Raw genomic sequence first — 25,016 nt, forward strand, 5'->3', positions numbered from 1 at the left:
GAATATTCTAGATTACCAGCAAATGTAAGTGAGAGATGTCTAACCCCTTTTAAGAAAGAACTGGCCATGAAGAACTTGCATCATGGAGAATCATTCTTATGCCCAGCTTCATATGTTCTGTCCACAGTATCTCATAACACTATACAACTCTCCCCCAAACCTAGCATGAAGCCAAACTCAAAAAACTCTGATGCACACACACGGTGCTAATGTAAGTCGTGGCTAATGTAACTTTGGGCCACTACACTCAAGCACAGACTGGCAGCGTGCCGTGGAAGCCTGCTAAACTCACTTCATTCTGAAGTCACACTCCCAGATGATAGTGCCGCTCAAAGTTTTCAATTTTGAGACGCTCCATCTGGAGCTGCAGATGTAGAAGCAGTACCTAACAACTTCCAGCAACCGTGACCTCATGTGTAAAACTGGTGTTCTTCATTAATGAGAAACCAGCTAGCATCCTTGTATCGGACTTTCACGCAGCAGGCTACTACTTTTTATTTTAAGAGGACAAGTTGAAGATAACAGTAGGAGGGGCACACTGTTGCCTAACGTAAACAGTGTAGCAGGATCGTGTAAACAAGACATTATGTAGTTAATATTTGATGTTTGCATTCGTAGACCGTTCCTAACAAGGCAACGAGGAACAAATTGTGATGTATAAAGGTGCTGTAGAGAAAACTATAGACATCACCACCTGAATGTTCATTTCCTATTTTTATGTTGTACACAATGTGCTGGAAGGAGACAGGAGGGTCCAAGGAGCTTGGAAAGAAAAGCGTCTGGACTTCTTTAGGTTGCTTGAAGATGTTTCACCTCTCATCCAAGAAGCTTCTTCAGTTCTACGGTCAAATGGTGGAGAGTCCCACCATTATCCGATTGTTAAGTGATGACGTGACGAATCCTACTTCCGGGCCTAAAGTAGTCTGCGTTTAATATGGCTTTTGTGTTGTTAACATGTTTAATGTTTTGTATTTTCTTCTATTTGATCTCAAAAAGCTCCTAAAACAGTCAGTGATCACTGTTGACCTCCCTCGGCTTTTATTACCGCTAATCATTTATTTAAGCTCAGTTTTTAAAACCTTAGGATGTAACTACAGCCCAGCCCATGCAGCAGTATATGAATGACTAACCTCGTATTGTGGATGGATTATCTCAGTTGTTCTTCTGGCTGAAGTTTGGTCCTTTTACAGCATCCTGCCATGCGATTACATTTGTTCCTGACCACCGAGAACACTCACGTTAACTTTTATCGAGTGGAAAAAAAGTTAGCTTGTTTATATTATGCTAACATAGCTGTGTCGCTAGCGGTCACGTAGCACATCATTATATACCAGCTAGCCCAACTTCAGTAACCCTACAAACATCACTGCTGTTTAGTTTTCTGTCTTCATTTATGCTGGAAGTGATAACAGAGCTGTACGTTTTAATTTGTTTCCAAAACCCCGCAGTCAGGACATGCTATATTGTATTTAGATAGAAGCTAGCGAGCTAACTCCCTGCTAACTTCTAACTCCATTAAATGTCATAAATTCCGTTTTCATGGATGCCTGGATGCTAAACTCAATTGTTACACCTGGTAGAGCAGAACGCTGATCATTTTATTAAAGATGAAAGACTTTAGACAGTTTTTCAACTCTCAGTAATGCCATAGTGATCGTTTGATATATGGACCTGCAGCGGAGTTTAGGCCCAGACACAGCTAGTGACGTCAGACTGAACAACCGGATTATGTACTGGAGATGTAACTGCTACTCAGGAAATTATATGAATACTTAAGCTTTAAATGATAAACCTTTCCTTCTTTTCATTTAAAATGTAAAATTACCAATATATTTTCCGAAACGGAGAACATTACGCGTAAACATAATTGGAGCTGAGATTAAGTGAAATCACATAACACAGTGACAGAGAGCGAGCGAAACATGTCCGTCGTGTCGTTATGTCCCCGCGGAGCTATCATTAATTAACCGTGAGATTGGTTCCCTCCGCGTCCCACCCCCGTCGCTCGTTCTGCTGATCCTGAGCTGTCAGGGGGATTCGCCCTTCTCACCTCAGACAAAGAAACAGGCAGTGTTGGTAAAATGGACAAAACACAGATGTGTGAGAACACACCAGATACAAAAGAAAACACATTTTAGCCTTCACACTTCTCAAGCTCCTGCACACATGTTCTGGTCCAGCTGCCTATAGCTTTCTTTCAGCACTGCAGTACATCACTACTGATAGCTCAAATCCCTCAACTCCCCTATACTACCCAGAGGGGTGGAGAAATCTGCCAAACTGGTACAGGTCCTCTCCTTACCTCTCACACTACGGTATTTGACAACCAGCTAGGGAACTGTAAAATTAAAGGCCTTGGCAAATGAAATTCTGTGACATGGCAGCATGAATCAAAGCAGGCCCTGCATTGGGAGCTTGTGGAAGACGAATGAACAAGGTGTGCTCTCAGAAGGAATACAAAAATAAAGTGAAAAGTTAGTGAGGGCAAAAAACCTCCTAAAAAAACCCGACAAATATTTTAATCTTAAGGAAGCAAAGTGCATCATCTGGTATCCGACAGCTGCATCCTGGTTATTGACTAAAGAGGTATTGGTTCATCATTTCACCTTGAAAAGGAGAGTGCTTTGTATAAAAGCTCTTTCAAAACACACACTTTATTGACTTCCTTTGATATTAATAGCCTGTGACACAAAATGCCATTTTCCCAGCGAAGCCACGTTACTTCTTATCTGATGTGACCTTGTTGATGGTGCCAGACACGGTGCTGTAACGTATCTCAGCTCGGGCATCATTGCAGATTACCGATGCCACACAGCCAGAATGAGTATGTACTGCTTTGCCTTTGTTCCAGATCTTCAAACCTCACATATGAAGGCTATGTCAGTCCCAATCACAGGACTCCCTCGCAGTGGCCTCCTCCACACCGCTCTGATACAGACGTACAAGTGACAGCACCGACTCGAAGGGCCATCATCGCTGCAAGGCAAGCTATCTGTCGTTGAGGTGAAGAGGCTGATAACAGTGGTCCCTGTCTGTCATACAACAAGCAACCCCAACTCCATCTCACCCTCGAGGGAGACTTACTGCTTTAATGTGGACAATGAATGGTTCAATTTGTCCTGTGCGCATCAAAGGACTGGCTCGGTGATTACTTTCTTGGCACAGTAGTGACAATCATTGGCTTGGTCAGGACGTATTGGGAGAAAGGCCTCCGTCAGGCCGGAATAGGATGAGTGACAGTGAGAGACGGAAAAAGGAGAAAAGGGAGAGACAGGTAGAGAAAGGGAGCGGCGGCGAGGCCGGCTTTGCACGCCTCAGTGAACAGCGGCATTCAATCCTTCATAGGATGAGAGATACAGTATCCTGACCTTGAGTGATCGAGGAGAGAAACAAACCTACAATCCATCCATGCAAAGTCACAAAGAAGACACAGAAACGCTGTTAAGTGCAGAAAAGGGACATTTTTTGTCACATTTTTAGCTCTGGTCATATCGGAAACACTGAACCCACAGACACCTGTGCCACATGTGTCCAACGGTGTAAGATTCCTAGCATTAGTTTGACATGGTGGGAAACACAGTAGGCTTTGTCACTTTCTTGCTGACAGTTAAATGAGAAAATCAACACCACTCTCATGTCCGGAGAGGCCACTCTAAAGACTGTTTGCTCAGCTTATGTAGCAATAAGACTTGAACCTTATTTGGCTAGGTAATCAACTCCAGAACCTTTAAAGCTCTCTAATTACAGCAGTGCACGATTATTGCATGTACTGCATTAGCTGACTTGAACAAAATATTATTTTAAGAGTGACTTAAATCATTTTTCGAGAGAGAATTTGTGTGTATGTATCCATGACGGCTTATGTTAATGAGAGTGTGGGGAGTGAATTGGAGGGCGGGATGGGGAGGGCTGCTTTTAACCATGTAAAGCATTTCTGTATGAAAAGTGCTTTATAAATAAAGATTGATTGATTGATTGATTGATTGTTAAGTACTAGATGCTAGAAGAGTCATTTTTTTATAACAGGGACAAAATCCACATTTGGATATTGCAGGGCCAGAACTGGAGTTAATCTCGAGATTGAAATCCAAGATAAGGTGGTTCAGGTTTGGTCTTTGTTTTCATTCCCTTATTCATTTGTCATTTCTTTTATTCAGTACCTCTGTCAAGGAAGTTTGGTCTTTGGTAGCATGCGTGCGTGTCTGTCTGTAAAGACGATAGCTCAAAAAGTTTTGAATGAACTTTGCAGGGAGGTAGAGCGGAGTCACGTTGACTTTCCAAGATCAGCAAGCACTCCAGCGGGTGGTGAAAGAAGCTGGCAGAATTATTGGAACAAGTCTGCCAGAGATCAGTAATATCTTCCCCACTCGCTGTCTGAGGAGGGTGCACAGTATCCTGCGGGACCAACATCACCCTGCGCGCCACCTTTTCCATCTGCTGCCCTCAGGGAGAAGGTACAGGTCTATACAGGCCAGAACATCCAGACTGGCCAACAGCCTGTATCCACAGGCTGTGAGGCTCCTGAACTCTCTGCCCCACTCTCACGGACAATAACCATATCCAACTTCTTAATAGCAATGAACTGGTCTGCATTGGTGCATCATATCTTTATTCTCTTCCCCCTCCTGCCCCCCCCCCCCCCCCTCTTTCTTAAATAGATAACTATCATATCTGATATCATATCTCACAGTACAATAATATTGAATGGGTTGCATTGTTGTATTTTGTCATGTTTCTCAGGTCTTTGTCTGAATTTCTACGAACATTATTGCTAAGGATTGTCTTATTGCATTGGAGTCACACTGGGTTAAATATGTACACTTGGGTTTTAAGGGGTATTTATTATTTTCTTCTTTTTTTTGGGTTGTATGGAAGCCCCAAACGCAATTTCATTGTTCTTGACAATGACAATAAATAAATAAATACTAAATACTAAATACTAAATCTTCAAGGTCAGCTTCAAGATTTATTGGTCGAAAGCACCAAAAACTACTTGGTTAGGTTAGATAGAAGATCATAGTTTAGGCTGAAATACACCCTTTAAGTCATCACTGGCACAAAAAGATGTCTTGACGGGTTCTTTGTGAGAAGCCTTGAGCAACCTTGTGCAACACCAGCTCCTTTGACAGGACAACACCAGTGACAGCGTGGGAATGGGAAAACTCTAACCATGTGCAGAGTTCTTGAAGATCTCTACGCAGCTTTTTCAAATTTCCATAAATCACTAGAATGTCTACAGGTAACAAACAGTTCTGCTGGAAACATCACCACATACACCCTCTCCCTTACCTGGATAGTGGGTGGTGAGCGCTGTTTGCGGGTGGTTGTGGTAGACAAGGTGGTGGTAGTCTCTATAAAGGTGGTGGACATCTCTGGCGGTACTGAGGTGGTGGTGCGCGCCGCGCCCCGGCTAGTGGGGACGTCGCCCACCAGCCGCACGCTGCCGTTCACCTTGATGTTAATGTGGCCCTCGGCGGCCATGTTGAGGACTTTGAGGCCATTGTAGTAGAGGCCGGAGAGCTGGCCCTGGTAGGGCCGCTTCCGGTCGTTTCCACCGATAGAGATAGTGGCCTGGGTGTTGAAGATCGTCAACTGCCGGCCTGGCGCGGGAGGGAAAAGTGTTGATAAGCTTAAGAGATGATAATCTAATGTAACAATAACATTAAACTTTCATTGCAAGACAGATGCGGTGATAGAGAACGTTTGATGAAATGTCTTGTTTCCCTGATTAAAAGAAGTTGCAGATGGTTTTCAAACTGTAATGGCTTTGGCTTTGTACTGAAAAAAGTATCTACAGCTGCCCTACTTTTTACCTACTGCTGAGCACATTTTGTACAATAAGTAGATTTCAAACTGCTGCTAGAGCTGAAACAGATACACTTGTCACAGCAGCAGCAGTGTTGTAACACTTTCCACAGCTTTGTTGTTATTCTGTGGACAAAAGGGTCTCGAGCAATAAGTACAGCATGTATATGGGGAATAATGTGCAATGCCCAGTTGCTACAATTCATGTGATTTTCATTAGGAGAAGCCCAAATATCATTATCAAAACACACTGCTCATGCATTCCCAATGAAAGAAAAGCACAGCAAACTTTCACAATGCAGGAATCATAATTAAAAATCTCCATTGTATAATTTACAGACACATAACACCGCAAGCCCGCTACATTTGTTTGTTATGTAATACATAATACATTAGGTATGAAATGGCAGGGGCAACGTTCATATCACAGAAAAATGAAATAGCACGTGTGGAGTCATGCATGCAGCGGTAATGGGATTTTTTTTCCAAACCTGCCTTGTTTTACAGTTGTTAAAGGGACTTTATGATGAAGTTATGCTGATGTTTATGTGCAATGAATTTTAAAAGCAGTTTATGATATTTTTATGATGGATTAAGCACCAGAAAAAACAAAGGGGGAAACAGACTTCTTCTTTTTCTGGGAAAATCCCCACAAAATGTTCAATACGAACAAGGTGCTGGTTTTAATCTAACGACTGGAAAAGAAAAAAAAGCACAGCTCTATCAGGGCACAGTGCACCTTGGCAGGCGCGCTGTGACGCTTTGCCGTCAAAAAGGCTCCAATTAGCTCTCCATCGCCAAACAAGTGAGAATTTTATTGTGTTTGATGTGTTTAAGTACAATCAGATGAATTACAGCAGGGAGAGGCACCTGCTGTTTGGAAAGTTTTCAGGGGGATATGCCCACTGATTAATTTGTTCTCAAACATTGCAGAGGATTTGAGCCAAGGGAGTTAATTCTCCTCTCAAAACAATCGGCCGACTGTTGCGGCATAGATAATAATGCATAATGCCTCCGCCTAGTCAATTTTGCACAAAAGATTAGCAGCACTTGATATTTCATATCTTGTTGTTGCACTGTTTACAAAATCACTTCCCAGTCCCTTTAACTAGACACCATGGTTCAACTTTTTTTTTTTTTAAAGATGACAATGACAGAAAAAGGGACAAGAAATAATAAAAAGAAGCATCATAAAAACTGAACCAAAGGGAAAGGACGAAAAGGCTAAAAACACAAACAAAATAAAACAAATTGCTTTGGTTTACTGGTTTTTTTAAAGGGTTTAAGGGATGGTTATTCATTCTCAGAGGTTGAAAGGGAACAAGCCGATGAAATGACAGAAAATAAAGAACATTCTAGAAGTTCGATAAAGATTTACCTTTGTCCTGAAGCCAATCTTCTACTGGCCGGGTATATTTGAACGGGATTTTCTTATTTGCCATTTGATAGCGCTCAATGTCGCTGTTGCCTTTAAAGTTTGAAAGTTTAACAAACAGCTTCAAACAGTTGGCAACAGCAACAGACATCACACATTTATACAGTGGTTTATGAAGAGTTTTATCTTTGTTTAGAAATATTTATAAAAGCTTTATGATATATATGAATATATATGTATATTTCTTTTACCCCAAAGTAGCGTTACTTTAGTGGAAATTTTTTAAAACTCATATTTATACAGCACACTCCACACACAGCAGCAATGAGGAAAAACAAACTGTAGGGAAAGAAAAATCCTGCAAGAAGAAGTCAAAACACAGGAAATGCATCACATCTACGTCATTTTACATAATAGAGACAAAAGGAAGGAGATCAAGTGGTTAAAAAGGCAGACATGCATAAAGCGCCTTTCTCTGAAGCAAATTGGAGGTAATTTATGTGCACTAATTCTCCCACTGGACACCACCTGCTTTCACATTTCAAGGGCCAAGGAACGATTTGGTGGGGTAGCTACTTGGAGGGAATGAGTGTGTAGCAGCTTTTGAGGGGAAAAGGAGGCAACGTTAGATGAGGAGGTGGTAATTTGAAGCACAGCAGACCTGTTTGGGGGGGGGTAGTCCCACAGTGACACAGATTTGAAGAGGACAATGCATACAAATGAGATCATTACTGACATAGTGGGAGGCTTTTTGGGTTCAAAGAAACACCAAAAGAACGCAACCACCTCTTCTGGGAATGTTCCTGTTGGGCTGGAGGTATATAACAGTAGTGTAATAATAATAGCCTCACTTATGCAGGGAATCTGGAGCCTGTACTGAGTATTTCTGGCATCATTTACAAATTTCCTTTGTGAATGTGCCGGGATGCAACATTTTGTCTGACAAACAGGGATCCTCTCCCTTTGAAAGGTGCCGCGGATCTGTCGACAGCGAGAATGGAGACGTACAAGTCCGTCTTCAAACATTTTGAGGTCTAACAAAAGAGACGAATGGCAGTGTGATGTCACTCAGTATCCAGAAGGAAAGGGATTTGGAGGAAGAAAGAAGAAAGGCACTGGCACTGACTCATTTACAGTATAATACAACTGAAAGGGCAAAGCTTCACCTGCCAGTGTGTTTAGTTTGGAGCTTTTGAACGTGCTTACATTCACGCCCTCGTTCTGACACCCGCCCGGGTTGTATTTCATTTTCTTTCTTGGTTTGGCAATAAGCTACATTCGGTGTAAGTCACCACTGCTCTGACCTGCTGACTAAACTTCCATAACATTACGCGCGAACGCGTCACAACTGCATAAAACCGTGAGCTCGTACCAGTTTCCCTTCCCTCTCTCTTTTCTGTCTTCCTTGCGTTCTTTGCTACCTTTCACAGAAAAAAAACATCCAAGTGCTCAGTTTACAGCCAGCTGGGATGGAGTGTAGATATGGCTGCAAGGGAGCTCAAGGAGCTAAACGAATGTTTCTGCAGTGTGCCAGCAGGTTAATCAGCTACTAGCAGGACTCCCTCCCCATTCCTTTGATCTCAAGCAGGTTTCAGGTGGCAGCCAAATACACTCTCCTCTGGACAAGGGCCACAGAGGGAGGCAAGATGTTCGTGTTTGAAATCAGAGGACGCTCGGAAAAGGTTTGGAGTTTGATCGAGCGAGCCGGGAAACACGGGGGGAGGGTGGATGAGTGCCATCGACAAATAATCTCTTCGCATTCTTTCTGCTTTGTCTTTTCCATAAAGTCTCAAACGTAGCCTCACGTCGTCCTTTAGACGAAGTGGAATCACGAGACTGAGAGGAAGACGGAGAAGAAGCTGTAAGTTTGCTGTGCATTGCTAATGGCGTGGTCTCAGGTATAGCTCTTACATTGTTCTAGGTGATTAATGAGGTGACAGTCCCCACGTAATGAATACACCACCAGCTAATTGTGCAACTAATGAGAAAATTCTCTCTAGTTTGTCAATTTGATATTCAATTTCTAGAGGTGACTTCAGAATGGATGACCTTGCCAATAAAAGCACTACTGTTTATTAAAAAGTCAGTCTACTAAGGGTTTCAGTTTTTCCCCCTAAACATAGTGGACAAATATTTCCTGCCAGTGCACTGAGGAGAGAGACGAATGAGCAATCTGACATTATAATATGTCTGATGTTCTTTAAAGCCAGAGAACCGGTTTCATTTTCAGTCAACGTCCATAATGAAAACAAGCAAAAGAAAAACTGTATATTTGTAGGGCGAGAAACAAACACCCATCAGTACGGACAGGTATAGAATAGAATAGAATAGAATAGCCTTTATTGTCATTGTACAGAGTACAACGAAATTGGAGTGCCACTCCCTTGGTGCAAGTTTCAATAATAAATATAAATGTAAAATATAAAAAGTACAAAAAAAACAATCGTAAGTACTCAAACAATAGTATGTACAATATATACAGGATAGCAGCATTAATATGATGACAGTATGAATAGCAGCATAATATAATGGCAGCGAAGGTGGAGCTACTTTGGAAATGGGTTACAGAAGGGCTTGCAGAGGCAGCAGCAGCTCTGTGATCAGCTGATCTTCCAGGAATCTTACCTTAAATTTGCCAACCTTAACTCAAGCTAACTTAGCTATGTTTGCTTTGGTTTTGGTATTAGTCAGTCGAAAGCTAACCCAACCAGGACACTTTCATTTTGCTTGTACAGGAAGGCCGCCTCATGGGTGAGTTTGTCGTCCGTCTCTTCTCTCTGTGTTTCTGCAGGGCCTTAAAAGGTAAAGTGTGATAACACCACACAGCCCTTATAGAGAAGACCAGGTGAATATAAATATTTACGTATGTTTATCATTATTATATTATTTTGCTGCGAGCTTATGCGCACGTTGCCGGCTTTTACTTCGGCCCCGCTGCATGCCATCACTGTTTTTTTCCTCCTAGCCAAAACAGTGTCTCGGTTTTTTCCCTTTGGTGGCAGCCATTCAGTCAACACAAACACTGGCACGGTGACAGTCGTCTGCTGGTCGGTTGCTTCGTTCTCTGCAGTTGGTTGCCAGACTAATCTCACCGGGGTTCCATCACAGGGCCAGTGCTGAGAGCGCATCGAAACTGTGAAAATGGCCACCGTGACAGGCTCCTGGCATTCTCTCTATTTGGGGATGATGAGTACATTTGATATAGTGTGGCCCTGTCCAGAAATCATCATTCCACAGCTCAACTCCACAGCTCGCCACCGCAGCCCCCTGGTAATAAATATCTCGCACAAGCCACCTTCTTTCCCATCTACACCTGACTTTCATCTCTGTTTCTCCTCCTCGCTCCCTGGTTATTCATCCGTGCACTCAAGCTTTTTTCCATTCTCTCGTTCTCTTCGGCACACTGTCCATCCAGCGATATTCCAGCTCCTTCATCTGCTCCCGCTATTCTCCGTCTCCCAGACTCAGCAATCAGCTCTCTTTGCTCTTCTTGGCTGAATCCGGCCTCTACAGCTGCAGCCACAATTTATCTACTTTTCACTCACTTTCTCTTCTTCTGTGCCCGTCTACATGTCAGCTCTTTCTCACTTTTTGTCGACGTATTCCATTAAACGCTTCTGTATTCCTTCACCGGTTGCACTTCTTTTCTATTCACCCACGTCCCTTCTTTTTCTCCTGCACGCCTGCCCCCGATCTTCCTTCCATTCTCTCTCGGGTGTCAGACGAAGCCAGGGAGTAAATTCATCATTTATCAGGTCGCTCTGAAATTTATGGTGCTGAAAAGATGAATTAGATTGGCGGCTTGTACACTCGGCTTAGTCTGAGTTGTGAGAGCGACAAAGATTGTGTCTCAGATAGGGCTAATCATGTTTGGCCCCAGGGACGCGTGGGGATTTATCTCGCTCCTGAGGAATTGTTTTGTCTGTATTTCAAGACAAAGATTGGCAGATATTTTGAAACCGTGCAACTCATTGTGTCTGTTTCAGGTTGTGGGAGTCGCAACATTGTGCGCATCAGCGTGTGGATGAAAGTAATCGTGTTTTCGAGCGTTCGTGTGTCTGAAAATGAACACAAGGCTGTTCTGGCTATGACCAACCCCCTTGTACCCATCACAAATGATGGACCACACACAAACACGCACGCACGCACACGGACATACTTTCCCCAAGGCACTAGCAGAGTAGTTAGGCCAATGGTCATTCATCTGAGACAACGCCTGGACCTCAGCCAGCTCGAGGCAACGTGCGATGCACAATCTCCGCCTGGCTCGGTCTAATAATTCTTTGATTCAAAGATTCGAACTCACGCAAATAAAAAAAGAGATCATGTAATCCGAAATCAAAGAGTGCAGGGATTCGGAGTGTTATATAAGGAAATTGGAAGCCTCTCACTAGACAAAGACAAGTCCCTGCAGTAATGTGGGTTGTCACACAAGTACACAGGACTGCGAGAAAGATGCGTAGCCACGATGAGCACCGACTCGAAAAAGGCGGAGAAACACGGATAAAAAGGAATTTGAGGACAAAAACAGAACAGAGATCTGAGAGGGCACTGTTAGAGGGGGAGAATAATTAGAGAAAGGAAGACAAAAGCAGTCAACGCATACATTCGACGCCCACACGCAAACACGCGCGCGCGTAAGCTGCCGAAGCCTCGTGGAAACGCTCCAGTGTGGGATCAGAGCGGGTGTACTGTTATAGAGAAGAATGGGGCTGTGAAGTGCACAAGTTCTTTTCCGTCTTGTTTCTTAACACAGGTTGCATTAAAGTGTGGATTTTTTTTATCAGTGAAAGCAGTTTTGTTTAAGTCACCTTTGATACTGACAATATCAAGTTCTGAGCGCTTGTGTACTGGGCACGCTCAGCTTGACACTAAGGTTATCCATCCTATCTCTCTGTACAGCGTGCACTGCCTTCCATGTTTTGAGCAGACCTCAGCAGAAATGGAAGAAAAGACAGTTTAAATTATTGAAACTATTTATTTATTATATTTTTGGCTGTCAGCTATGGTAGCACTGAATGCTAAATAATGAGACGGGAACAAAGGAGAACTAAGCTGAGAGGAGAGCCCAGTAACACTGCAGAAAAACAAACAGACAATCAGACAGTGTGTAGCAGTTTGCATAATTCATTCAGTTATTTAATAAAATGTTCCTGTTCTTCAGCCGCGTGTCAGAATTAGCTTCACTGCCTGTGTTTAATCTTACTGCAAAGGGAACCCTTCAACCTGTTTGCTTCACTGGGAGAAAGACGGGACCTGTTCAGGGTGGACGCCGCCTCTCATCCTATGACAGCGGGGATAGGCTGCGGTCTCGCAGTGACCCCGAACTGAATAAATGGTTATGATTACGGCTGGATGGATAGGAGATAGATACCATATCACCCCAATAGAGCATGTCGCTCCCAGGCTACTGGCTTACGTGTGCTTCTTAGGATATTTAGAAGACGAGGCTTTCACGCACCTCTTCCATGGAACCAGCTCCCAGTTTGGATTCAGGACACAGACACTATCTCTAATTTTAAGACTTAAAACTTTCCTTTTTGCTAAAGCACATAGTTAGGGCTGGACCTTTTTACACGTCTCTGCGTTTAATCATTAGTTATTACAAATCTCTGCCTCCCCTCAACCCAAAAAGGTCACAGCAGGGCCACCTGGCTCCCTGAGCCTGGTTCTTATGGAGGTTTCTTCCTGTTAAAAGGGAGTTTTTCCTTCCTTCTGTCGCCGTGCTTGCTCATAGGGGTCATATGATTGTTGCAGGGTCTCTACCTTATAATACAAAGCTCCTTGAGGTTACTTTTGTTGTGATTTGACACTATATAGTAAAATGATTATGTTATTATTTATATTTATAATAAAATTACAATCTAATGCAATCCATTACATTTCTGTACCATACCGGCTTACTGTGACTGGTTCTCTTATAGTTAACGATGGTAATATGGCTTTAGCATCAAAGTGCAGGGATGCCAAACTCAGGCTACGTCCACACGGGTATTTTTGAAAACGCAGATTTTTCTGTGCGTTTGCGCCTTTCGTCCACACGTAAACGCCGTTTTCGGTCACTGTAAACGGAGATTTTTAAAAACTCCTGCCAGGGTGGAGATTTTTGAAAACTCCGTTTTTGCGTTTACGTGTGGACGAGGAAAACGGAGAAAAGGCAGCGTCAAAGGTGTGCGCCTTTTTTGACGTCACACTGTGCGCCGGGTTACTGTTTCGCTGAAATGAATTTCTACCATGGCGGACGTAGACAAAATACGGTTACTGTTAATTGTTCTCTCTGCAGTGTTTAAATGCTTACATACACACACACAGTTACTGTCCTCCACACATACGACTCGGTTCTGCTTCTATGCCCCAGCTTTGTTTACTCTTTCCCGCCGAGGCTTCTAGACTTCTGATTGGCCAACATTTCTACACGGTTAGGAATATAGCGCCACCTGCTGCTCTGGCATGTTCATAGCAGCGTTTTCCTTCATTTCTGCCTTTACGTGTGGACGGGATTATTTTTTAAAACGAAAACGGAAAATCTCCGTTTTTAAAAATACCCGTGTACATGCGTCACATTCAGCTTACTTTGATCATAAGTGGGCCGGACAAGTGAAACTCGCCTTTCTGTCAGTGTAAAGATGTTTAACTATACATTAAATCCCTCATATATATTAATATAAGAAAAAAGTGTAATTTGTGTAGAAAATGATAGACGTCTGTCAGCAGAGTTTAAACTGACAATCTTTAACATAAACAAAAAAACTGAAGTTAGCTCAGTGCCTGGACAGTCCTGTCCCCTCCAGGCGAGGAGGTGTTTATCAGTATGAAACCCATGAAAGCACAATTAAAATATGACAGGCCCTTCTTCACACTTCCCACAATTCAGTGGGCCAGATTGGAATTTATTTTCTGGACTGATCCTGGCCCCCGAGCCTTATATTTGACACCCATGTTATATTGGAACACGCTACCACTCAAAAGTTTGTGTTCACTTAGAATTTTCCTTGATTTCGAATAAAATAAATGAATATACAAACGTGCACTTAATGACAAATTAAGTGCACGTTTTAATGGAACATGTACGTAGGAGTACAGACGCCCATGTTCAGAGATCCTCACCTCCGGTGTTCAAATAGCACTTACGTGATGTAAGCTCATCATTTGAAAAATTCTAATTGATCATTATAAGAATTCGTAACCAATTATTCTGGCGCAGATGAAAACTCTTCGGCTCATTAAAGAAGGAATGAAATTGCCTCGCTGAGTGTCCCCCACCCAAACTTCCTTCCGAAGCTCATCAGAGTAACGGCTTTCTGTAACGTTATTCCAAAGACTGAATCTTACAACAGCTTCAATTAAAACAATCTTGTGGCTGCTGCTTAAGGAAGATTTGGTGCAATTTCATAGTCAGTGTTAAAAATGAGGCTGAAATAAGCAAAGAAACACCAAACTTCGCCTCTGTCAGTGCGCCCCAGGGTGGCTGTGGCTACAATGTAGCTTGCCATCACCAGTGTGTGAATGTGTGAATGGGTGGATGACTGGATATGTGAAGCGCTTTGGGGTCCTTAGGGACTAGTAAAGCGCTATATAAATACAGGCCATTTACCATTTACCAAAGTTGTGGAGTTATGAAATCGTCCGTTATTTAGAAGCACGTCATGCTGTCAGAACTGGCTGCTGCCATTTGAAGTGAATCCTAATGTCTCAATGCTTTTGTTGGCCAACTCTCTAAACACTGTTGTTAAGACGTCCAATTTACACACCTCAGGCCTATTTTGTAAGCGGCTCTGACTGACAAGCAAACCACCAACACCTTTGTCCTCACCTATTCCCCCACCAGGGAGAGGGCATGCCCAGATCCGGTAACTGTTTATTGAGCGGCCTGAGAGCCTCGTGGCAGCTACTGCCTTCAAGTTAAGCATTAGAAGTGTGAGAAGGCAGTCGATGAGTCTGGACCCTAACATGTAATTACTCACGAGATGACAACCCCTTTACAAAGGAGGGAGGGCGAGGGAAAAAAATCAATCATCGTTGAATTACTATCACTGAATGTCCTGCAAATTACCTGTGCAGAAGAGAAAAAGAAATTACCACGCATTCGATCCGCCGACCTCAACTCCATCTCAAGACAATGGCAGGCGGACAGAAAAGGGAACAAACCTCAGTGGGATCGCTTGAAAGAAATCCACAGCTAAACTTCTTTCTGCTGTGCATTCCTGAAGCGGAGATGTAAACCTTAACGACCATTTAGCAGTGACTCCTGAGCTTTGCTGGCTTTGGATCACAGATTCCGGCATACGTATTGGCAGAAGCTAAGGAAACAAGCACTGCATGCTTATGCAAGCAGGCCCTTTGAGGTAATTATGAAGGTGGTAGGCGTTCAATTCCTATCCCAAACTGATGGCTATTAAAGATGAAGAACGGTCGAATTATTGCGCGATCCACAGTCGGGAACATAAGGGACATGACACTACCTCTGTGCAGCAATCGCGCCCGCTTCTGCCTGATTAATTCAATTTCTTCATCGAGCGCTGCGCACACGCGAGCGCCAATGTGTACGCCACGGAGATGTCACTTGTGTGCGCGCTGCGGAGTTTCTCAGTATTTCGCAGCGTTACTGCAGCTGAAATGCGGTTATGAAACCCGTCCGACCTTATCTGCTCAAAGAAAAGCGAAAGACAGCCGGCAGCAAAAGAAAGCCAGAGACAGAAGAGATTAACGTCACCTGCGCTGGCACTGAACCAAACCACAACAGCGTGCCAGGTCACGCCAGGAGAGGATGCTGGCCTGTCATCGGTGAAGGCAAGCAGGCAAAAGGAGCATGCTGTAGGGCTGCTGAGACATAGTGAAAGGGATCGACTCATATTTGCTGGCTTCCTACGATTACGTGGTATCAACATTTCTGCATATGTTTTTTTTAAAAGCTTTCAGAACAGAATATCTCAATTATTGATGCGTGATGGCTTCTTAGATATAGCCGAGCTCATATCTCAAGGAAATTTAACATTGGCTTTTTAGTCGACATGTAATCCTGTACATTCTCGTCCTACCAGTGCGGCACAATTGTTCCACAGAGATCAATGACGTTTCATATTATCTTTTGTCATTCTTGGCTCGACTGCCACTTTGTTCCCATGTTGTCTCCCCGTGTGTCTGTTCTGTTTGACCAAGTGAAATTGAAGAGGAGGGTAATAGGAAACGAGCAAACAAAGGTAGCTTCTCCTAAGCCGGCTGACATGGAGACACAGATATCAAAGTTGAGAGCCAACTCAATTTAATGGACTGTTAAGTAGAAGCAGGAGAGGATTTTTTCCCCTCCTTCTTTCCCTCTCTCACACTCTCTCACCTAGCTAGCTGAGCAGCACATATCTGTTCCAAATGGAGGGAGTGCCTGAGTCTCCAAATGGAGCGCGCTCCGTTTGATGACCCTATTTGTATTCTGCTGGTGCGCCACTTCTGCTGACCTGGGAATGAGAGATACAGGCAGGCAGCAGCTTTATCTGGCCAACAGGCCACCCTTGGTTTCTGCCTTCAGTGCTCTCCTTGCCTGCCCGCTGACCGAATGTTGCGCAGTTAATGCGTCTTGCAAGACAAAAGATTTCAAGCTCGGTGTCCCCCCCTCCTGTGGAGCCAAGCGTTATCGTGTTTATTGAAGGGTTTTGAAGCACATGTTACAGTACGAGTATGATGTTGGCCAGGTGATGGCCACATGCTTGTTAGTCATCTCACATATTTTACCCCGGAGAGCAAGTGAAGGTGAATCCTTTCTTCCTGCTTGTGCCCTTTGCATGATGAAATAGATGGTGTCCAGTGGTTTTAAAGCTATTACTACTAATTTACCTTGAATTACTCCAGAACGGATTCATTGGGTTAATAACAGAATATCAAATAGACTGAGTTAAAAATGAGGTCGGTACCTGTGGGAAAGTGCTCATTGACCGGCCAGTTGTCCACCTGCAAGGTCGCATTGCCCCCGTTCCTGGTGAACCGGACCAAATGGTATTTGCCATCGTTTATCAGCGTGTTTACCTCCTTGACGCTGATGTCCACCGTTCCGATGTTGAACGTCACACCTATTTTGCCTTGTTCCTGAAACAGACACAAAGAGCACGAAAGAGTTGGTCTGACGCCATCAAACAAAGTGAGCGCTGCTTAATAAATGCAAGCGATACGAAATTGTGTGGCACCGCTGTCAGCGCGAGATGAATTTGAACCGCAGATTCCACCCACATGTATTGTTGTGCCGTAATGAATTAATTATACAATAAACTAACTGTAAAAAGTTCAATAAAGCTACTTGGATGAATGCCCCCGGCTGGTGCTAATGGTGAACTACTCAGAGAACCTGAGGACGCTAGCGCGCTACGCTTCATTATACCACTGTAATGTGATGAAAATAGGCTGCCAGCAGAGATTGTAATGATGAGTAATGCTCCCTGCAGCCTGTCACCACAAAACTGGCAGGACAGATGCTTTTTCTGCCGCGGTCCTTACAGAATGCATGAATACCATATGCTTTGTTTAGCTCTTAATGCTAAACCAGTTATACCATGTCCGTAAATCGTGATGCCCCCTCGTCATTTTCTGATTTCTCTCCCCTCGACCCCACTAATTTTCACGAGCTGCCAGAGTGTGTTTTATTGTGACTGCTTGTGTATTCATGGTCATGCAGGCGTTACAAGCAAAAGGTTTTAAAGCGGAGGCAGGGCTTGAGTGAGTGGCGATGGGGAAAGGCTGTGTTTTCTGTGTCATTTGTTTTAATCCCCCACAGGGAATCTCTCAGTGTAATTACCTTCTTTAGAAGCCCAGAGCAGTGGGACTATTTCTCATAACAAAACCAAAATTAGGAAAGCCTGAACACAGAGCAGACACATATTGCTAATTGATCAGCAGAGACACTGGCCCTGCATGGCTGACTGTGACTATACAGACCCTGAAAATATCAGGCTGAATTTGACAGTGCTCGTCAGTGTAAAGGCGCTGCAGGATTGCTACAAGTTAAATGACACAACACTTAAACCTGCTGACCTCTATTTAATTTTACAGGCTCTTCATACCTAAGAGGAGCACTTAATAAGGCCAAGCTATGCTTGATGCAGTTCCTCTTGCTGTAAGTGAGACTATATGGTGAGACTATACCACCCGATTACCAAAGGAAGCTTCACTGTACAGTAAAACAGGAAGCGTGTCATGTTTTTTCCCGGACACATTTTGCTATATTAAGTTAGTTTAACAACAAATCAAACAGCAGTGTGTCCTCATGCTGTTTGGTCAGATGCCACTGGAGCAGGTGCCTTAATGGCTGTGATTCCATTTCAGAGAACCACAAAGTCCACATTACCAGGTTGGAGGTTTGCTGTTGGATAAGCTGCTGATTCATCTGCTGGGAGAATGTGGATCATGCACTGTCGAAATCTTTTTTTCCCCACTACTTGCTTTTTACTTTATATTTTACTTGCTGGTTAGATGCTTAAACTACAAACGCCCCACTCACACAGACCTTGGGACCATCTGACAACCACTTTCAAGTGGCCGTTGTAGGTTGCAGGAAGCTACCATGAAATTGATTGCTAAAGACTGGAGTTTAACAATCAATTTCATGAGTAAAGTCTAGAGACCAATCAGTGAACCTCTGTTGCTAGGGGGTTGCTAGGGAATTCTACAGCCAGTTGTCAGTGGTTGTTGGAGGTTGTGGGCAGTTGCTTGTAATTACTTTGGTCGTAAGTGAACTGCTGTGCAGTTTGCATGGAAGACGCCAACTCGGTAGCAAAGATGCACGAAATAATCACCAAGCAGTAATGAAATTGTGAAGAGTGTAACACAAATTAAAGATGACTGCAAAAACGTACAACCACAGGAGGTTTTCAGTGCAACACACTCCGAGCAGCCTGACAACAGCCACGTGACTGAAAGCTGCCACGACTCACTAACTGTTCTCTTGGTCTTAATAAGGTCGGGGTGAAGATGATGGTTAAACTCCAGCCCTTCACAACAGTCATCCTGCTTGCTGAAAGATGCCCAGCTGAAACATTCATGTTATGACCTTTCCCTCTGGCAATGCCTTGTGTGTAAGTGCGATGGAGTTGGACGAAACAGTATTAGCTGACACCCAGGGCAAGAGAACAGGCTGAAAATACACATGACATCAATAGGAAATTTTAAAAAATACTTTCTAATTAAGTTTGTTTTTCATCTTCTTAATTCGAGCACCTTAAAAACCCTGGAAGAAAGCAGGCGCTTCTTTTGATTTCTGTTAATTAAGGTTCCATTTTTATTTCTTAGCCTTTTTTAAGTGCACAGGGCAGGAGTTGTCATGATTCAAGGCGCGGAGCATCCTCCAGAGGAGCCTTTCAAAGTTTTAAAAAAGGTAGAAAGCCCAGAAAATAGGCAGCGAATGAACCCCCGCAGTGACTCTGCATACTGTAGTTTCCTCTTCAGCTCCTTTTAACTGCCAAAGTGGTCAAAAGACACTGAACAGTATTCACTGCCACGCTCACACTTACAGTTTAAACATCCTTTATCTATTCATAAAAAGAGATACAGAATTTCAATGTGCTTGAGACCGTAATGGAAGGAACGATGGAGCAGCTCGGCTAATAATGGAAAAACAATGTCACCAAAGACACAAGAAAGCCATCTCCTAAAAGCTGAGCCCGGGCGCAGAGTAGGCGAGCACAATACCTCAACGCGCACTTAACTTCTCTGTCAGAGAGCTTGTAAATGGGCTCTTAATTTAAGCAGTTGTCATTAAAACTTAGTGCAACACTTCCAACAAAAGTGTGTGTGGGGGCGCACGTGTACGTTTACGCACGCTGCTTATCTGACAGCAAATACACATAATCCGAGCACCGAGACGAGATAAGCACACGCGCCAGTATGCAGATGATTTAATGTGACAAGGTGATGCTCGGCGTGTCTGTTGTACCGTGAAAAATACTACTAAAGCATCGTGGCCTTCCTGACTAAAGACAAGACCTTTCCCTGGTATGAAAAAACAACATGTCTGACGGGCCGAGCGCATACAAAGCACAGACAGAAACATCAGCGCTAGTACATCCACTGTGACCTTCAGAGGCTCTGGCAGCCCTGGCTCTCCTGCGTAGTCGCATCAAAGCCACATCAGCGACCCACTAATACCTACAAACAAAGACAGATCGTCATCCCCCCGGCCCCTGTACAAACAAACAGCAAAACACAACAATTGTACACCTTTGTAACTGTTGCTGAGCGCCTCCGGGCAGTGCAAAGAAGGAACTGTGTGTATTAGCGTGTTGCAATGGCACACCTCCCCGTTTCTCTCTCTCTTCTCTATCTGCACTACTCCCAGTGTCCGGCCTACCCTCCCGCCTCTGCCACCGCCGCCCACCCACCTGCCCGCCCACCCCCTGCGCTGCAGCAGTGTTTGATTGACAGATCCAATTACGTTTTTTATTGGCCTGTCGCTCGCGAGGCGGGAAGGCACTTCATTGTCTCCCGAGCAAAAGGAGAGGGAAAAAATGGCTATTGTTCTCTTAGTGGAAAAGATGATGGCCGGCTATTCTAGGTGTAACCAAATGATGCGCGGAAAATCACTTCCAAACCCGCGCGCGCGCTCAAATGAAAGCGGACGCCGCCGCACGTGCACACGGACTCGCGGACGATGAAGTGTAACCTCACAAAGAAAAGAATCTTTAGTGTCTTTAGTGTCGTGTTAGAGGAAAAATACAGTGTAACAACATTTAGTTGTAACAATCAAATTACAGCAGTATAGTTGTAATTTACTGGTATGATGCGCGTAAGCCCTTTTATAGACTAACAGACTCCCACACTCTTTATTTAATGTCAGCCACAAACACTGACTGCTCGCCGCTATAGGATCAAAAACACGATTATGTTTGCAGTATACGTGTGTGGGTCACTTAAGGCGTACAGTATGTGTGGGCATATTGTGTTCACGCTCTGTGTAACTAAGAGTGATAAATGTAATTCCAGGCGAGCGAATGCACCCCTCCCTCCGACTCATCCCTCCGCTGCGAGCTAGCCTGAGCTCGGCACGAGGATCTCCGGCGTTCCCACGTGTCCCGGCACACACTGACATCAGTAATCAGGCTCGCTGCAATCCAATTCAGGGCCGATCAATGCCTCCAACACATGGAGCGCCCGGGGCAGAGTGAAGGAGAGAGAATCACTCAAGGCAGCGGTGGGCGAGCCTGCAGACAGCCCTCATCAGACAGCTGCTGTACAGGAGGACGAGCCGCTCACAATAGACGCCATCGCCCGCTCGCTCAATGGTCATTCTGTTAAGCCACAAGCCTGAGACAGATGAATACATCTGACAGCCATTTTATGCAGGTGATATGGGCAGAATAAGCAATAAGCTTAGCTGTGCTGGGGAGGAAAAGAAAGATGGAGAAAGAAATGCATAAAAATAAGTAGTTATGACCCAGATATCTTCTATAAGAAGATGTGCACTGAACGCACTCTGAGGTCAGACATTGTTATTAAAGGTGGGGACCTGTCTCAATACAAAAAGATAAGATAATCTTTATTAGTCCCACAATTTGTTTTGTTACAGCAGAAGGTGGACAGTGCAAAGTTACAGTAGCAAAAATTAAGAAAAAACACTGGAATAGGATGATAAGAATAAGAATAGAACAAAATACAATGTTATCAGAAAAAGAGAATTGTAATAAAAAGTATCGCATTACAATCAAACCCTGATTGTAATCTAGTACGGGTACAGAGCAGTTGTAGCGGGATGACTCCAGCAGATCTATATAAAGGCTCATTTGGGAGGGAGGAATATCTGATACCAGGAATGTGAACATGTCCCAGGGTGGGAGTTTGGGTTACATATCCCTCTTTTCATCTGACATCAGCGCTCAAGTTAGCTTTCGCGGTCAGAGGCCAACAAAACTGGATCATGGACGCAGTGGAAGCAGAATCAATAGAGTGGAGAAGCTAGCACATGCAGGATTGATGCGCCTGGCCTTCCCACTGCCAAAGCCATTTATCGTCAGTAATTGACAGAGATAACTCATAGACGGCGCGGTGATTTGTAGCTGTCTATTCTTGTGCACATCAAGCTCTAGTGTCAGAAATTTGCTAAAGGGTAGGATGTTAGAGGCAGTAAAAGAGAGGTTTGTGTGTGCGAGTGTGCGCTGGCCTTTGCAGCTAGTCGTTTCTTCATGTACAGAACGCGCTGACAACTCGACAAGCCTTGGGCTTGTCAAGAGCTTGGCATATTTTTCTGTGGTCTTGCAAGCGCTGTTGGCGAAATTGAAAGCCCTAATTACATAAAGAATGTCTCTATTTCTACAATAGATTAAATTGATTAGGTCTACAAAGCAAATCACACCTAGTTATGAAAAATAATTTAGAAACCCTGGCACAGCCACACTTTCTATTACAAAAAAAAGCCAGAAAATGGTTGCTCTACCTATTACAAACATTCAAGAAAACATTATCTTCAGTAGCATACATCTGTGAAAATTATATTAATCTGAAGCATGTTTCTATGTAGGGCTGCCACAAACGATTATTTTGATAGTCGACTAATCAGATCATCATCCATTGGACGTAAAACGTACAGCTTATTGCACCAGCAGCATCTGCTCTTATATAACTATCATTAGCTTACAGCTTTAAGTGTTTAAGGTCTGTGCTAACTAACAATAAAGACAAGATGATAGTTTATTAAATTTTAATGAAATCTGCAGATTGTTTCGGTGAAGTTTAATAAACTCCTTGCTATCTAAAATATAACAGGACACCGGAGTAAATTCTCGAGCATCTCACACTTCTGATAATCAGCTGTCTGCTTGAGTTTATTCAGCTGTGTAAAAACTATAACTTTAATCTCAGACAAACCGATTTACTCAGGAACAAATAAAATACTAAAAAAAAGCCAAACAATAACATTTTTAAGTTATCTAAGTGACTCATATGTTTAACCTGAGTAGTGAAAGACAGCGGTGGGTTTGAAAACGATTTGTCGGGAGTCCGGTGTTCTCACGGCTCTAGTGAGCCTAGCCCCCGGCTAGCTATCGAACTGGTGGGTAAACAGACGTCTCCGAAAACGTCGGAGTGCTTTTGAAAATATGCGGTGTCTTGATAAACTGAGCAGATATTTGAGGTTTACACAGCTACATTCTCGCCTGAAAATATGTTAAACGTTTATTTTGTGACCCAGAAAGAAGAATCCGGTTGTTCAGTGATGACGCGACGAATCCTACTTCCGGGTCTAAAGTAGTCTGCGTTTAATATGGCTTTTGTGTTGTTAACATGTTTAATGTTATGTATTTTCTTCTATTTGATCTCAAAAAGCTCCTAAAATAGTCAGTGATCACTGTTGACCTCCCTCGGCTTTTATTACCACTAATCATTTATTTAAGCTCAGTTTTTAAAACCTTAGGATGTAACTACAGCCCAGCCCATGCAGCAGTATATGAATGACTAACCTCGTATTGTGGATGGATTATCTCAGTTGTTCTCCTGGCTGAAGTTTGGTCCTTTTACAGCATCCTGCCATGCGATTACATTTGTTCCTGACCACCGAGAACACTCACATTAACTTTTATCGAGTGGAAAAAAAGTTAGCTTGTTTATATTATGCTAACATAGCTGTGTCGCTAGCGGTCACGTAGCAAATCATTATATACCAGCTAGCCAAACTTCAGTAACCCTACAAACGTCACTGCTGTTTAGTTTTCTGTCTTCATTTATGCTGGAAGTGATAGCAGAGCTGCACGTTTTAATTTGTTTCCAAAACCCCGCAGTCAGGACATGCTATATTGTATTTAGATAGAAGCTAGCGAGCTAACTTCTAACTCCGTTAAATGTCATAAATTCCGTTTTCATGGATGCCTGGATGTTAAACTCAATTGTTACACCTGGTAGAGCAGAACGCTGATCATTTTATTAAAGATGAAAGACTTTAGACAGTTTTTCAACTCTCAGTAATGCCATAGTGATCGTTTGATATATGGACCTGCAGCAGAGTTTAGGTCCAGACACGGTTAGTGACCTCAGACTGAACAACCGGATAAGAGTAATATTAAAACTTACTAGCTGCCGCCATTGTTGGAAACTGAGCTGGGCTGCGCTATGAATTCTGGGACACAGCTTCTTCTTCTTCGGGGTTTAACGGCAGCTGGCATCCTTGTACATGCAGTGCTGCCATCTTCTGTTTCAGTCCGTTATTACACTCTTAAATCCTGCTACTTATTCCTGCATCTTTTGGGATCTTACAAAGCTTCAAACGACGCGTCGACTATTAAATCAGTCGTCGACGATTTTGATAGTCGACGTAATCGTGACTAGTCGACTAATCGTGGCAGCCCTATTTCTATGCAGAATAAGTGTCTATCTAGAAAATAGCAAAAGCAGCATGATGGAGCTGCTAAAATGGTTTTCCATGTATCCAAAGCATAATGTATCATATCCCTATGTGCCAGAGAGCTTCACTGAGCTTCACTGTTCCAAATTCAATAACACACTCAGCTTACTGTTGGCATCAACATCAGAACAATAAATGCACTGAAAAGCACATGCTCTCATACACTGATCAGGCAGAACATCAGAACCACCTGCCTAATGTTGGTTGAGTTGGTTCCTCTTTTGCTTACAAAGCAGCCCTGACCCATTGAGGCATGGTCTCCACCAGACCCCTGAAGGTGTGCTGTGGTACCTGGTAGTGATACCACAGATTTCCTTTCTGATCTGATACCAAGTAAAATTCAGGGTGGTATCGACGATACTGATCCGATACCGATACTTTGTACAAAAACTTTTTATATTATTGCTTCATAATGATTACAGGACATCAGACTGCTTGTTCTTATTGCTTAATAATGCAGAATTATCATAC

The 25,016-nt window shown here is 43.4% G+C and overlaps 1 protein-coding gene across 3 annotated transcripts in view; it reads right to left on the reverse strand.

Annotated features, from left to right (window-relative positions):
• Nucleotides 1-25,016, reverse strand: part of nrxn3b (neurexin 3b) — a 324,595-nt gene that overhangs the window by 31,530 nt on the left and 268,049 nt on the right. For 2 of the 3 annotated variants that reach the window (XM_082505625.1, XM_082505626.1), the window contains 3 exons: nt 17,086-17,257; nt 7,184-7,273; nt 5,290-5,600 (listed from right to left, as the gene is read on the reverse strand). In XM_082505625.1, coding sequence (XP_082361751.1) covers nt 5,290-5,600; nt 7,184-7,273; nt 17,086-17,257 — 573 coding nt within the window. The remainder of the gene's footprint in view (nt 1-5,289; nt 5,601-7,183; nt 7,274-17,085; nt 17,258-25,016) is intronic. The other variant, XM_082505627.1, reaches the window with a different exon arrangement.

The sequence above is a fragment of the Aulonocara stuartgranti genome (genome assembly GCF_965226115.1).
Source record: "Aulonocara stuartgranti genome assembly, chromosome: 15".
NCBI classification, from domain to species: Eukaryota; Metazoa; Chordata; class Actinopteri; order Cichliformes; family Cichlidae; genus Aulonocara; species Aulonocara stuartgranti.